This window comes from Notamacropus eugenii, chromosome 5 (genome assembly GCF_028372415.1).
Source record: "Notamacropus eugenii isolate mMacEug1 chromosome 5, mMacEug1.pri_v2, whole genome shotgun sequence".
NCBI classification, from domain to species: Eukaryota; Metazoa; Chordata; class Mammalia; order Diprotodontia; family Macropodidae; genus Notamacropus; species Notamacropus eugenii.
The window spans coordinates 421,897,446-421,911,624 of record NC_092876.1 but is presented as its reverse complement, the minus strand read 5'-3'; the positions used below and the strand labels follow the sequence as shown (position 1 = coordinate 421,911,624).

Sequence of the window (14,179 nt, the reverse complement as noted above, 5' to 3'; positions counted from 1 at the left end):
TTTTTTTTTTTTTGTGCAAGTAGGCTCTCATGCATCCCTAAAGGCAGGAGATAAACAGAAATAAGCTGAAAAACTCATTCAGTGTTGATGGTATCAATAAATCCTCTATATCTTTGACTTTTACTGAAGCAGACTTTTGGACTTGAGTACTTAAACAATTTAATTGCTTAATGGGAATGGCAAGCAGAAGTTACTATCATTTTCATTTCTAATACTTTCAAGACTATAACATGTACAAATATAAAAACTCTATGTTAAAAAACCCCACATCTTACTTTTTGGTCTAGAGTAACCATGCAGTTGCCAGCTTTCTGTTTCTCTTTATTTTTCCTATGCGGTTCTTTATTTCCTAGTTTGTCGCTCTCCCCTGCAGCTGTTGGAGCAGAAGGTAAAGAAAGAACCTCCAACTCAAATTCAATCATGTGGTATGCAGGAGCCATTGGCAGACTGACACTGGTGACCTTCTCTGAGGACTGAACCATGAGTGATGCTTCTGAAGATTTTTCTAAAAATGACACAAAATGAAGTTTCAGAATCATTCTTATGCCTTCATTTCTTCTTCTCATATTATCAGGCAATGCAATGGGGATACAAATTTATGTTCATGACAACCTCTATTTCTAGAAGATGCCACGTCTGCACAGGAAGATTGAGGGAAAACTGCAAATGGAGGCAGGAACACGAGACAGCTACAAGACAAACAACACTTCAAAAAAACAACAGCTGGTATGGACAAGAAACTAGAAGACTTCAGTTCAAGTACGAGTTTGGCAGTAATTAGCTGGGGAATGGTGAGCACACCATCTCCTTGCCTCATCAGTTTCCATCATGCCACGACAGGCTCAAGAGAACCAAATGAGAACTGTGAAGTCTAAAAGTGCTACACAATCATAAAATGGCATTATTAGTTTTCCCAATTTTAATAAGGGAAGATAGTATGTAGGAAAGAATTTTCAAGGTGTCCACTTAGTTTCTGAGCAGTACTGGCAGTGATTTCCTAGCAACTCTGAATACCCCTCTGCTCCAACATAACTATATACCACCTGCAAACAGCAAATCAATGCCTTTCTTCCTCTACCCATCAATCCCCTTTGAAGTATACAATAACTAAAGATCTTTTCAGTATATTTACTTTGTAAATATATGTCCATATATAGCACTGGCTATAAAACTTGGTTTTGTAACTCCTTTTGTATGTATTTTTTTGGGGTTACCGAAGCAAAAAAAGATACTGTACCCTTCTTGTGTATGAAATGTAGCATGTAGGATAATCTGTCTTAATCTGGTTTATAAACTCTGCAGTACAAGATCATAATCCATAATCATGTGACGGGAATGAGAAGGTAAAATAGTATTTGCATCTCAGTTAACAACTAGAACACAGCGGCAGAAAATCTGTCCTTTCACTCCTTCACGCTGGCCTGTGCTGTGGCTGCTGAGCACTTACCTCTGGTGTTAGAAGAGATTATTGCTCTGTTTTCTGCATGGAAGAGAATAAGCATAGCATCTGCATTGCTAAGCTGTAGACTGTCCCCATTTTTTATTGTGTAATAGCCAGTAGTGACAGTAAACTTGACTTTTTGAGGAATGCCAGCCAAGAGGCTATCTAGAAAGAAAAAACAAAACAAAACAAAACTCAATTATTGTATTGGTTTAACTTTAATTTGTCCTTAAAGGCCACATTTTTAAAATGACATTTCTATGAAAGGGCATATGCTGATTATTGGCTAAACTAATTTTTATGCAAACCAGATCTGAGGAGAAAAATGTCTATTTCTGGATCAAAACATTAGCAAATTAGCAAGTATTAATTTCTTAAGTAGCAATACATAATTCTCTTCTCCTCCTCCCTATCCCCCCCACCCCCCTATATATCTATGAAACTTTTCATGAAAGAGAAACTCTGAGAGTAAAGGAAAGGAATGCAGCTTTATATTAGATTCTTTTTTTGGGGGGAGAGGGAGATTTTATTTTACATTTTATTTGTGGAAAAAAATAAACATTTCCATAATATCATATAATAAAAAAGATGATTGCCTATGAAACTGCAAATTTATTATGTACAAGTTGCTATTCCTTTTAAATATATAATAAAGTTATCATGTATATTTCTTTCCCTTCCATTTTTCCTCTCCTTCCCCAAGATGGCCACATTAGACACAAATAGTTTTATGTGTGTGTGTAAAACTATTCTATACATCTATTTATCAATTCTTTTTCTGAGATTAAAATAGCATCAGGAGCTTCTACTTCAGAGAAAGTTGAAGATACTCTGTAGAAAGTGAAGAGCCAAAGGAAAGACTATTCACTAACAGTGGAACTTTAGAGATCATCTCATCCAACCCCTGCTTCACAGATGAGGAAAGTGAAGCTCAGAGGAAGTGTAATAATAAGTACACGGCCATATAATCTACTTAGTGACACATCCAATATTGAACCTGGACGTCTTAACTCCTAAGTCCAACACCACAGCACTGACTAGGTTCTCTCTGAAACCAGTGGTAAAAAGCCTGGTGCTGGCTGCTGCTCCTGTGATATAGTCCTTGATCTACTTAAGCATAGAAAAGAAGAAAGTGTTTCCTAAATAAGGAATCAGCTGAGAAACTGACTGATATTTTTTAAAAGTTTTAAGGAACTTCTGTAGATTAAAAGTAGAGAAAAAGGAGGAGGAAAATTACATAGGAAATTGGCTAAGAAAATTAGACAGGAAAAGCAGTTTTGATTTTTAATTTAAAATAAGAGAAACTGAATAACATTGTATTCTTCTTCACCTGTATGGAAGGTGCTGACCAGTAGCAGAAAAAACTAGTTTGCAGAAAGCTTAGCATGAGATTGAATTAACTCAGGTTATCCCAGGAGTACTAAAAAGATGAAACTAAAAGAAACAAGGACAACTAGAGCAACTGGACTGCAACAAGCTGGATCACAGAGGTGTCTGTGTTGGTGGTGTCAATCTGGAGGGGCTTGAGAGCTACATCTCATGATACCTGAGGTACACATACTTAATAACTGGAAAAAAAAAAATCGCAGACAGCACTACTACCTGGGAAAAAAGGGCTATTGGGAAATTACTGATTAACTACCAGCCCATATTTATATTTGGTCTTCTTTACATAACACTTGTGAAAATGAGCTACATATATATTGCAAATACCTTTGATGAAGAAAGGCACTGTAACAGTGGAGAGTAGAGTGGCTCTAGTGGCAGAAGACCTCGGTCAAGTCCTGCCTCTGTCACATACCAGCTGGGTGAGGTCATTAGGCAACTCTGTTATCAGCCCATAGGGTACGCCAACCTAACCTTCACTGGTTATGCCAGTGAAGTCACGGAATTAGTCCCTATCTCGTAGGCTTTTACAGACAACACTCTACAGCAAATACCTTTACTATCACACAAATTGTTTAAAAAGAAGCGAATAAAGAAAATCCCCCAATGTTTATCTATAAAAAAGTATTTGACTTAAAACAAAATGCAGCCTTAAGGCTCTTCTACAACAAAGGAACCCTTATTCATATGTTAAAATCATAGGAGAGTCTTTGGTAAATGCAACACTAGTGGAACTTTGAAAGCTCTCATGGTTACAGGCAGTTCTTGTTTTACATAACTGGGCAGTTCCACAAGCCTCTGCATAAAGAGATTTGTACGTAATGTGAATTTGCTAGAGAACGTGGGGAAGGCAGGGAGGGAGGCAAAAAGGGGGCTGACACAACATGGCTCATGGATATGTGAGAGCTTGGGGCAGAGAAGAGACAGCAGGAGGAGGAACACCTGAGGGCCTGACCAGAACCAAGAGGATGAACATGTGAGGGGCAGACATGTGGGGTTTGGACAAGGACACAGACAGAGACGAGAGGATGGGCAACAGGCAGGGGTGAGGGACACAACGCATAGGATCCAAGTGTGGATGGATGGGGAAAAGGTGTCTGCTCTCGGTGCTGGAGGTCTCAAGCTGAGCACCTAATCTGCTTTCACTTAGAGGTTTTCCTTCTTTTTGTTTTTGGTGGGGATGGGGAGTAGATGGGAGGGCCTGGAGCACAGATCTGAGGGGCAGGAGTGGAGAGAGCACAGTACTATAGAGTAACAATTTGTTTTTGGAATGCAGATTTCTTTCAGAATTCTTTACATAAAGTCAAATTTTGGTAATGTGAATTTACATAAAGCGAGAACTGTCTGTATTATTGTATCAAATGAAGCATAAAAGAGGGAAACATGCTTGCCACGGTGTTTTTCACTGTCAATGAGAACTGCTCAGCATAGAATCCAAGTGGAAAAGGGGTTCCTTTCCATGGTGAAGTTTGCCAGATGCTCCTGGCTGGAGAAGATGCTGTACTGATTGCATCAAGTCCTGGAACACTGCAAAACATCCTAAAAGTGATGCAGAATCGGTTGTCTAAACTATGATGTGCAACTGAACGGACTGTTTAAATGGCCCCCCCCAAATAGGCTGAATTGCATTTGGCAGGCAAATTCAGTGTTGCTAATGATATCAAACTTCTTGAAACAATGTTGCATCTTTTAAATACCAATTCTTTTCCACTGATACCTGCATGATATCATGTAAATGGCACTGCTACAAATTATGGGATACCACAAGCTCCAAAGAATAAAAATAGCACATTATTCAAAGGGCAACTGAGAAATGTATGGCAGGAACACATATGTTGTAGTATCTTTACTAACGGCAAATCACATTTAAGCAGCAGTATGAAACAGGACCAGAAAGCGAGACGGTTTGGTTACTCAGAAGATAAGAAACAGAGAGCTTGAACACTGCAACAGTATACACATCATGACATGACCCAAAAGATTTCCAGTGCTTTGGGTGTAGTTCCTTTGAAGGATTTATGGGATGAAAAGGTATTAATGGATTGCAATCTGTATCACTGAAGGAAATATTATCACATGGATGAGATCACAGAAGTAAGCGTTACAGTCTTCCCATTCAAATATGAACAAATGGTGCATCCATTCATGACAACTGACATTTCCCTGACATTTTAGTTTTTTAATGGAAAACTTTTCTAATTTTTCATTAGTTGGTGTTACCAACCCTGAATTTAGCAATTCTTAGTCAAGTTTTACACACACACACACACACACACACACACACACACACACACACACATATATATGGATATACAGGTATATATGTATGTATGTACACATAAACACACACATATATATCCATCCATCCGTTCATCCATCCATCCATCACTAAAGACCAATCAAAGGAAGGACAATTAACATATAAGCAAATAATTTCTCTTTTTGGTTTAAATATTTATTATGTGAGTTGATATAATTTTTTAAATTATAGTGATGCTGATACACCAATATCTACATTTCAGATAGAGAGCACTAGTTATGTTACACACATGCACATACAGTTTTTACCAATCACTGACATTTATAGGAAATGCAGTTCAGCAAGACAGGAAAGACATTAAATTTTCTGGTCAACTTATGCTTCAAACTGCTCAGCTATGCTGTCAAAAGCAGAGAATCAAGAGAAATAAACCAGGAAACTAAAGATCAAAACAAACAAATTTTAGGCTTTTTCTATAATTTGTCCCCCTTCTTTCACCTCATCTCCATACTAAAAATGATTAGACAGCTAAGTAGTCTTACCAGTCAATGGTTCCACTTTTAGCTGAGGGTCCTGAGAGTAGACATCATACTGTACTATGGGGTAAATATGAGGAAGAACAAATTGCACTTGGCCCACTGAGGTGCACATCTGCCTGAGAGTATATGTTCCAGGTTCTTTAGCCTAAAGTAGAAATGATGCATGATTTGAGAAATTGTAACAATTTCTAAATTATGACCTTTATAACACATATACACATGTATGTGTGTGTATGCATTCATGAATGCATAGATGCACATATACACATGCAGATTCTGAGTTGGAAGGTACCCTAGAGATCACCCAGCCCAACCCAACCCATTCCTGAATAAGAATCTCTAGATAATGTACCTTTTAAGTACTGATGCAGCCTTTTCTTAAAATACCTCAAAGGGAGAGGGAACTTACTGAGGCAGCCTATATACTTTGGGGCATTACGATATTTTTCCTTAGATACAGCCTCCATCTGCCTCTTTGCAACTTCTCATTACTTATGATTCTGTCCTTTGGGATCACATAGAATAAGAGTAATCCTTCTCCCATATGACAGCCTTCCAAATGCTTGAAAGCAATTATGTTCCATGAAGATCTTCTCTTCTACAGGTCAGTAATTCTTATTTTCTTGAATCATCACTGGATCACAGATTTAGAGATGTAAGGTACCAGAGTCCAACTCCCTTACTTTACAGATGAGGAAACCGAGTCCCAAAGAGGTTAAATGACCTTTCCAAGGTCACGTAGGTATGAAGTGGCCAGAATTTTTGGTTCTCAGCTCCTTTTCCAACCCATTTGCCCTCTTAAGCAAGAGCAATTATATGCAGCAAGCATTTAGATAACGCTTTATAGTTTAGAAAGTGCATTCCTCAAAACAACTCTGTGAAGGAGTATTTTTAATTCCTTTTACAGTTTAGGAAATTGAGACTCATCAGCTTAGAAGATTAAACGATGCATATGAGCACATGGCTAATAAATATTGATCCAAAACTGGAACCCCAGTATTCTGACTCCAACTCTAGTGCTCCACAGTACCTTTAAGGTTTAAAGTAACTTCAGCAGATTTTACTCTGTATTCAGATTTTAAGATTCCTGGAGTTATGTTTTTAATTTATGAAAACCCATGACAGATTTGTTCTTGGAGAATATAAAAGAAATATTCAGTAATAACATTCAAAACCTGCTTTAAAACTGGAAAACAAATTGAGAAAATAAATATTTATCCTTTCTTTTTTGAGAGTTGGTCTAACTGTATTGTATATTGAATATATACTACACAAAAGAGGCAATTTTACACAAATGAGTCATAGAAGTACATGTGGGTACAACATCTGGTAGTAGTAGGTGCTCAATGAAGGTTCATTGGTTGATTGATTTCTGAAAGGTTTATGTGACAACCAATTTGGGTAATCTGGTAACTGTTTATGTTACCAAGACACTGATTTCTCCCTTTTAGAAAACATAACATCATGCAGTTTTTGGATTTTACCTAAGTGTTGCATCAAATATTAAATAAAGAGAAATTTAAATTTTGTTTTTAAAAATTTAAAAACGTTCTTGGGATAACTGGAAGATCCCGTAAGGAGCAGGAAAAGCAGAGTTGAGCAATCCTGAGTGCTTGTATGGTGCAATGGAAAGGATATAAGATCTGGAGCTGGAGGATTGGTTTTCAGCATCAAACTCTGCACCTGACACCTATGAAGTGATTGCCTTGGATCTGCATTTCTCCATCTCTAAAATCAAAGGAATGGGCCTCTAGAATCCCTTATAACTTAAAATTTAAATCTTGGTCCTATTTAGTTCTAAAACTCACAATTTATGTGCCTATATACACAAATATCTCCACATAATTCTTGACTCACAGCAACCCTGATATATGATTACTTTGCAATACTATGGGTAACTAAGTTAGTTATCAAAATCTCCCATCTGGCTAACAAATAATACAAATCTTTTAGGATAAATGCCAGTTATCAATAGTATGATCTAAAAGGACAAAACCAAAATACCAGCAGCACTTATTTTGAACTGGATCTGTGTTTGCTGTAGGGAACTCTCAATGAGGAAACTACTTCTACCAGTGTAGATTGGCACCTGTTCTGCAGGGTATAATCTTAGATAGTTAGTTACCGAAGGCATGGAAAAGTTAAGTAATCTGTTCAGAGTCAGTCAGCATGTGACAGAAACAGGACTGAACCTAGATCTTCCTAATTCCAAAGATAAGCTACTTTTTCCATTAGGCCATGCTGCCTCTCTGCGGCCTTATATTAGCAGTTTTAAATTCAACTTACCAATTTTAAAACATACCTGAGTTCTGAATATTATTTTATTGACCCCTGGGTCCAGAGTTACATTGCTACATTTTAATATGTGTGCCCCATCCTCTAGAGTCACACCTGAAGGAATTTCCAGAGAGGAGCTGCTTTCTTGCCTTCGTAGTAGCATGTGAACATTTTTACAAATGATCCCTGTTGTGTTCAAGGAGTTATCTGAGGGGCTCCTCTCATACATCTCGTATAATTCCAGTGCAGGTGAATTACTTCTGGAGAAAGGAACACTTGAATTCTCATTTGGAAAACTGATAATGCCATTGGATGTCTTGTGCTTGGTAAGCCACTCAGCAGTCTTACGGTAACTATTTTTCTCAATGCTGAAATGAACACTGATGGCAATCTGCTCTACCTGAACTGAGACAGGCATTTGGCTTAACAAGGTAATCTCAATAGACAAAGTTCCTCCCACGTGGACAAGAGCATTTGAAGGATCAAAGTGGAGATGTTTTAGTTGTGCAAAGGAATGCATAGACAGTACTACTTTGGGACCTGCAAATTATAAAGAAAAAAAATGTGGTTTTTAGATACAGTGATAATATAATCTATGTCAGAAGTTATAGCCCCTAAAGTCAAAGCAATATTCTCAATGAAATAAGTTTAGATCCCAGCCCAGCCACATACTCCAGACTTTATGAAGGAAAGTGTTACTTTAGTTCTTGGTAGACAGTGAGCACTTAATAAATGCTCACTGACTATTCAAAGCTGAATGGAAGTATACTATCAACTTTGACTGACATCATATACTTGGAAGACAACATGGCTTCTGAGCTATCCTCTGTCAAATATGATATAAACGCAGGCTAACTAATCCTTTTCCTTCAAATTCATTCATAAACAAACTCTTTCATAGAACTAGATTTCAGGCAGTGCTGGAAAAACTAACAAATCTCTGCCACAGTTAAGAAATTTAAATATCTTGTAGGAAATTACAATGCCAGAGAGGACAGAAACAGAAGCAAGGATTTCCCCATCTTAGTTTCAACAATGATTGTGTGTTCTTCAAGTTTCAAGGAGCTAAACTGCTTCTCCCTGGTCCACTCAACACACTGAGTCTCATTTTTATGACTGCCTGATTTCATGAAGAAAATTCCAGTCATATGGACTCCAAAGGCATTTGATATTTAAAGTCCTTTACAACCTTGCTTCCTCCTACTCTTCTGCCTCCTTCTGCCAAATTCTCTTCCACAATCTATGATCTAGCAATACCAGCCTTCTTTGCTGTTCCTTGCACCCAACACGCCATCTCCATGGCATTTGACTGCTTGTGCTCTATGCCAGGCATGCTGTCCCTCCTCACCTCTGCATACTGGCTTCCTTTAAGATTTAGCTCAAAAATCCCCTCCTGAACAAGCCTTTCCCAGCCCCCAGTATTAGTGTATCCCCTCTGAGATTACCTTCCATCTACTCTGTATATAACTTATATTTGCGTAGCCATTTACATGTCTGTGTCCCTCATTTGAATGTAAGCTCCTAAAGGAAAGGCGACATTCTTTGTACACCCAGTACTTAGTCCAGTTCCTATCAATTGAACTGAAAAGATCAAAACTGCATTCTGACAAGAGAACTGTAATTCAACAAAGAGCACGCAGACTGTGTAGCTAATATAACGAATAACTAAGAACTCTGCTCATCTCACTGAAGCTGTTAACCAAAAGTCATGACTACATAAGATAAAGGTTGTGGGGCAGCTAGGTGCAGTAGATAGAGCACCGGCCCTGGAGTCAGGAGGATCTGAGTTCAAATCCAGCCTCCGGCACTTGACACTTTCTAGCCGGTGACTCTGGGCAAGTCACTTAACCCTGACTGCCTTGAAAAAAACAAACAAAAAAGCAAAACAAAAAAACAAGATATAGGAAGTAATGTGAATTATTGTTAAGAGAAAGGAACATGCATGTGGGAACTTCTTATACCAAGAAACCTGCCCTACAGATAATGCCTTGCATATTTATAGGGTACAGGAAAAAGGTGAGGTCTTATGGGAAGAGTAGAGGGCAATCCCCTTTACTTGAGTGACAAGGAAGGAGGAAGGGGGAGTGAGAAGGAGTAGGAGGGCTTAGGAACATCGGATCATGGAGGAAGGATGTTAAGGCTGATCTGAAAGGGTCCCAGCTGCATAAATGGTTTATCAGTCTGGGTTAGACTGGCTGGAGCCCGGATTCCATAGCTGACTTGGCATTGAGAGTTTAATAGAGTTCAGCTGCAAAAAGATCACAGTTAAATTAATTCAAAAGGAGGCTTCATCTCTGGAAAATAGGGCAATTCAAGAAAACAAGTTCAGGGGGCCCCTTCACAATGCATACCTTAAAAGACACAGAAAAAAGTTCAGAGCAAGTTGTGGTATTTTCAGAATTTCATCCTAATAAGATCTGAACAAACAATAGGAGGTTAAATTATCATGTATATCAGAATTCAAGGAATAAGATCTTTAAAATGTTTTCGTTTGAAAGAGGTAATTTTCCTTTGAAAACTTTTTAAAATGTATTACTAGCTGAACCTTACAATTTAATCTGGCCGTACCTGGGTTTTCTTTCTGCTGGTTGGCAAAGTTGAGTATTTCTTGGCAAAAATGTTTACGTTCATCCTCTGTCAAGTGACTATCACTGGCTAAAAGGCTGCTTGTCTGAAGGTAGCTGAAGAACAGAGCTAAGGAGAATGAAAAGAAGTCCACAGCTATTTTTAAAGCATAAATCTGTTTTCTGAATGCTCTGGCATTCATTAAAGTCTAGCCAAAGCTAAGTTTTTCAAGAAGCCCATTTTTTATAAAAAACAAAAACAAGACATAAATTCAAACAAAACATATATTTAAAAGCATTTCCTCCAAAACAGTATCAGTAGAAAAATAATCAGGATGTTAGTTTATCACCAAAAAGCACTGATTCAGCACCTGTGTACATTATTCTAAGAGAAAGCCATCAAGCGTATTATATAAAATACAATCTTATACCCTAGAAACAGACAAACTAGTTTTATTAAAGGATACTTTTCAATTTGTCCAAGATGCTTTTGACATTCTGCTAACTGCTTTCTTGTATGTGTGATGGGCAATGCCCAACCTTCAGCCACATAATTCTTTAATGCATTTTGAAGGTAGACCTCTGCTTTTTGGGGAGACTTTTTCCTCCTTAAAAAGCAAACAAACAAGAAGTTTAATCATAGTTTATAGCAAAAACAAGTTTGAAAACTTGATTTTAAGGGTATTCTTCCTCTACCCTTTTAATTCCAGATACACCATTCTCTTTACCTCTTCCCTAAACGGAAGTGGTACAGTATAGACAAATAGTTCATTTGTCCAGAATCATGGGTTCAAAAATGATAATAGTCCACTCTATATTTATATACCACTTTTTAATTGTCAAAGTTTTCACATTCATTATCCCATAAAAAACCAGTGAAATAGATAAGACAATAAAGGTCTTGTTATCTTCACTCAACTGATACGGAAAGTAACTAAGGCTGTTTAAATTAACTTACATTACTTGTCTAAAATTAAACAGGGGTAGAGCCGGTCCCATAATACAGATTTTCTACTTCTAATTCAGTCTTCTTTTTACTATTTCTTAAGGACCCCTCATGTGAAGATGCGGAAAACACAAATCAAAGGTACAAAGTTCAGCGAATAGTAGTTTCCAAATACCAAAATAACAACTTCCAGATGTTTTCACATAGAAGTGAGGAATCAGAAGTCAGCACATACCCAGTTATCAGCATTCCTAGTCTTAACTTAAAACTTAAAAAAATTGCTCAATCAAAAACCAACCTGAATTTAAAGTGAAACTCTACAACGTGTGCCAAAGTGAAGTAGTTCTTGGCTTTTGCTGAAGCACTGGGTTTTCTATAGAGGGTTGAGAATGGGTAGCCTTGAAAGAGAGTTGGTTTCCCCTCACTGGAGATCTTTAAAACAACGCCAGATAACCACTAGCCAGGGAATTCTAGTTTGGTCTATGAACTGGACTACAGAGGCTCTTAGGTCATTTCTAACAATGAGATTTCTGTGATCACTAACTTTAGAGAATAAAGTACAAGCCCAGCTAAAGTATGTAACATTTCTAGCTGTTTTTGGTAGGAAGCAAAGTCTCAGTTCTATAATTTTATCAAACAATGAGAAAATATTCCCAATCTAGGTCATTTTGAAAAAGTTTCTCAAAACATCTTTAACTTTTGTCTTTTTCTCATTATCAATACTGCTATGTAAACGTTATCGTGAAGTGGAACTAGTATGTCAGTGTTCCCTATCTGCAGTAGGAATGGAGTATTTTATTCTTTTCAACTAGAACTTTCAACATGAGCTAAGTTCTTGAACAACATTTTAAAGGCACTTCATCCTGATTCTACTAATTACTTTTTCACTTACTCAATCATGATCCAGGCAGCAAAATACAGGATAAAACAGTCAGGAGACCTAGGACTTACTCCCAGCTCTGACACAAACCTGCTTTATTACCTTGGGACAGTTAAAATTTCCAAGCCTCAGTTTCCCTATCCATAAAATAAAGGAGATTCAGATTATTTCTAGTCTTTTGCTAGTTCTAAAATTATGTTCTAGTCTGATCACGCCAGTTATGAAGCACATACTCTGAAAGTAAATGTTTTTGGTATTGGACTAAATTGTCCACACTGCTTGATGTTGAAATGTATAGTCTAGTACTAGCTAAGTCCCAAGGAGGTCAGTGGTAAAAAGAAATGCCTACATATAAGGTGTCCCAAATCTTAGTCCAGTTTTAAGCTTTAATAGCTTAAAATTGCACTGAAACATTTGGGACATTATATGCAAAAATATTTATAGTGGCACTTTTTGTGGCAACAAAGAATTGAGGACAAAGTAAATGCCAAACTATTAGAGAATGGCAAACAAGTCATGATTCATGAATGTAATAGAATATCATTAGTGTGCTAGAAGAAATAATGAACACAATGAATAGTGGGAAGCAAGTATTGATTTATGTGAATTGATGTAAAGCAAAAAGAACCATGAAAACAATATACTCAATGATTATATTAATGTAAATAGTAATAACAAGAATAGAACAACTGAAATTGTATTTTGCTAAATTATAATGAAGCTAAGTTTAGTCCCAAAAGAAGAGAGATTAACCGGTATTTCCCCTGCTTCTTTGTTGGTATAGGGGATTAGGGGCCAATGAGTTATTTGAAGCTATACTAATGCAAAATAAGGTAATTATTTCCAGCCCAGTGGAAACATGTAGGGTAAATTTCAGGGGATTCAATTATTTACATTACCTAAGATCTACGTGTACTGGACAGCTTATAAAGCTTTCTTGATATGCTGGTTAGTTTTGCTCCATTGGCTTTTTTTTCCTTTTCTTCTATACATTGCTACAAGAAATTGTACTCTATGAATGGAAAGTGAGTAGGGAAGGTACACTGGGAATTATGATATTTAAAAACTTATTTTTAAAAAAGGAATGCCAGATAAACTCTTGTATTTCATGCATGCATAAACTACCTAAATAGGCACTTTAAAGGAAATCAAGAAATTGTTTTTCCTGTATGATCAACTTGTGTTGAGAAAAGTCAAGTTTCTGAGTAGCCTACCAGCCTTTGGCCTTTTACATTTTTGTTTTCTTTGTCTCCAACTACTTTTCACCATCCTCCCTGGTGGCCATTGAGTTACCAAATATTAAAATATACTTTGGCTTGTTCTGTAGAATGTTGTTAATTCTCTATAGCATATGCTACTTCATCCCCTGAGAAAGGTTGTTTGGACATAAATTGCAGTCATGTTTGTGTGGGTCTTTTTGCCTATGTTCATCATAAATGCTGCAAAGCCAATTTAGTAGGCATTCCATAGGAAATGATGTTTCTTACTGGATACATTATGAAGCCCTCTTTACAAACTCCTCTGCTTCTCTCATCAAGAAGAAACTATGAAGCCTCTTTCCATTTAGCTCCAACTCCCTTGTCTTCTAGTCACTATAAGAATCTTAACAGTGATATATCTCAGTTCTTTTAAATAATGACTATGGTGATCACCGGACAAAAAAACTTACCTTTAGAGTGTTCATTGATATGTGAATGTTTATAGACTTTCTAGAAACCATGAGATCCTTAGCACCCAGAACTGTTTGCCTTCTTTTCAACAATTCTACCATGGTTACCATGGAAGTGAGATGGAAATGCCCAAGACTGAGAGCCATTTGCATTTCTTTTACTTGTTTCATGCGTTGCCATGACAAAATAATTAATCAGCTAGGGGTGATGAGCTTC

General features: G+C 37.2%; 1 protein-coding gene and 1 long non-coding RNA gene across 4 annotated transcripts in view; one reads left to right on the top strand and one right to left on the bottom strand.

Moving 5' to 3' along the window:
- LOC140507078 (uncharacterized) overlaps window positions 1-2,111 on the top strand; it is a 33,977-nt gene extending 31,866 nt beyond the window's left edge. Inside the window, exon 3 of the long non-coding RNA XR_011968195.1 lies at window positions 575-2,111. This is a non-coding gene — a long non-coding RNA (uncharacterized lncRNA). The remainder of the gene's footprint in view (window positions 1-574) is intronic.
- TRAPPC10 (trafficking protein particle complex subunit 10) overlaps window positions 1-14,179 on the bottom strand; it is a 106,084-nt gene that overhangs the window by 23,727 nt on the left and 68,178 nt on the right. For all 3 annotated transcript variants that reach the window (XM_072614998.1, XM_072614996.1, XM_072614997.1), the window contains exons 12-17: window positions 10,935-11,075; window positions 10,472-10,584; window positions 7,929-8,443; window positions 5,630-5,771; window positions 1,448-1,606; window positions 276-505 (exon numbers count right to left, since the gene is read on the bottom strand). In XM_072614998.1, the coding sequence (XP_072471099.1) occupies window positions 276-505; window positions 1,448-1,606; window positions 5,630-5,771; window positions 7,929-8,443; window positions 10,472-10,584; window positions 10,935-11,075 (1,300 nt within the window). The remainder of the gene's footprint in view (window positions 1-275; window positions 506-1,447; window positions 1,607-5,629; window positions 5,772-7,928; window positions 8,444-10,471; window positions 10,585-10,934; window positions 11,076-14,179) is intronic.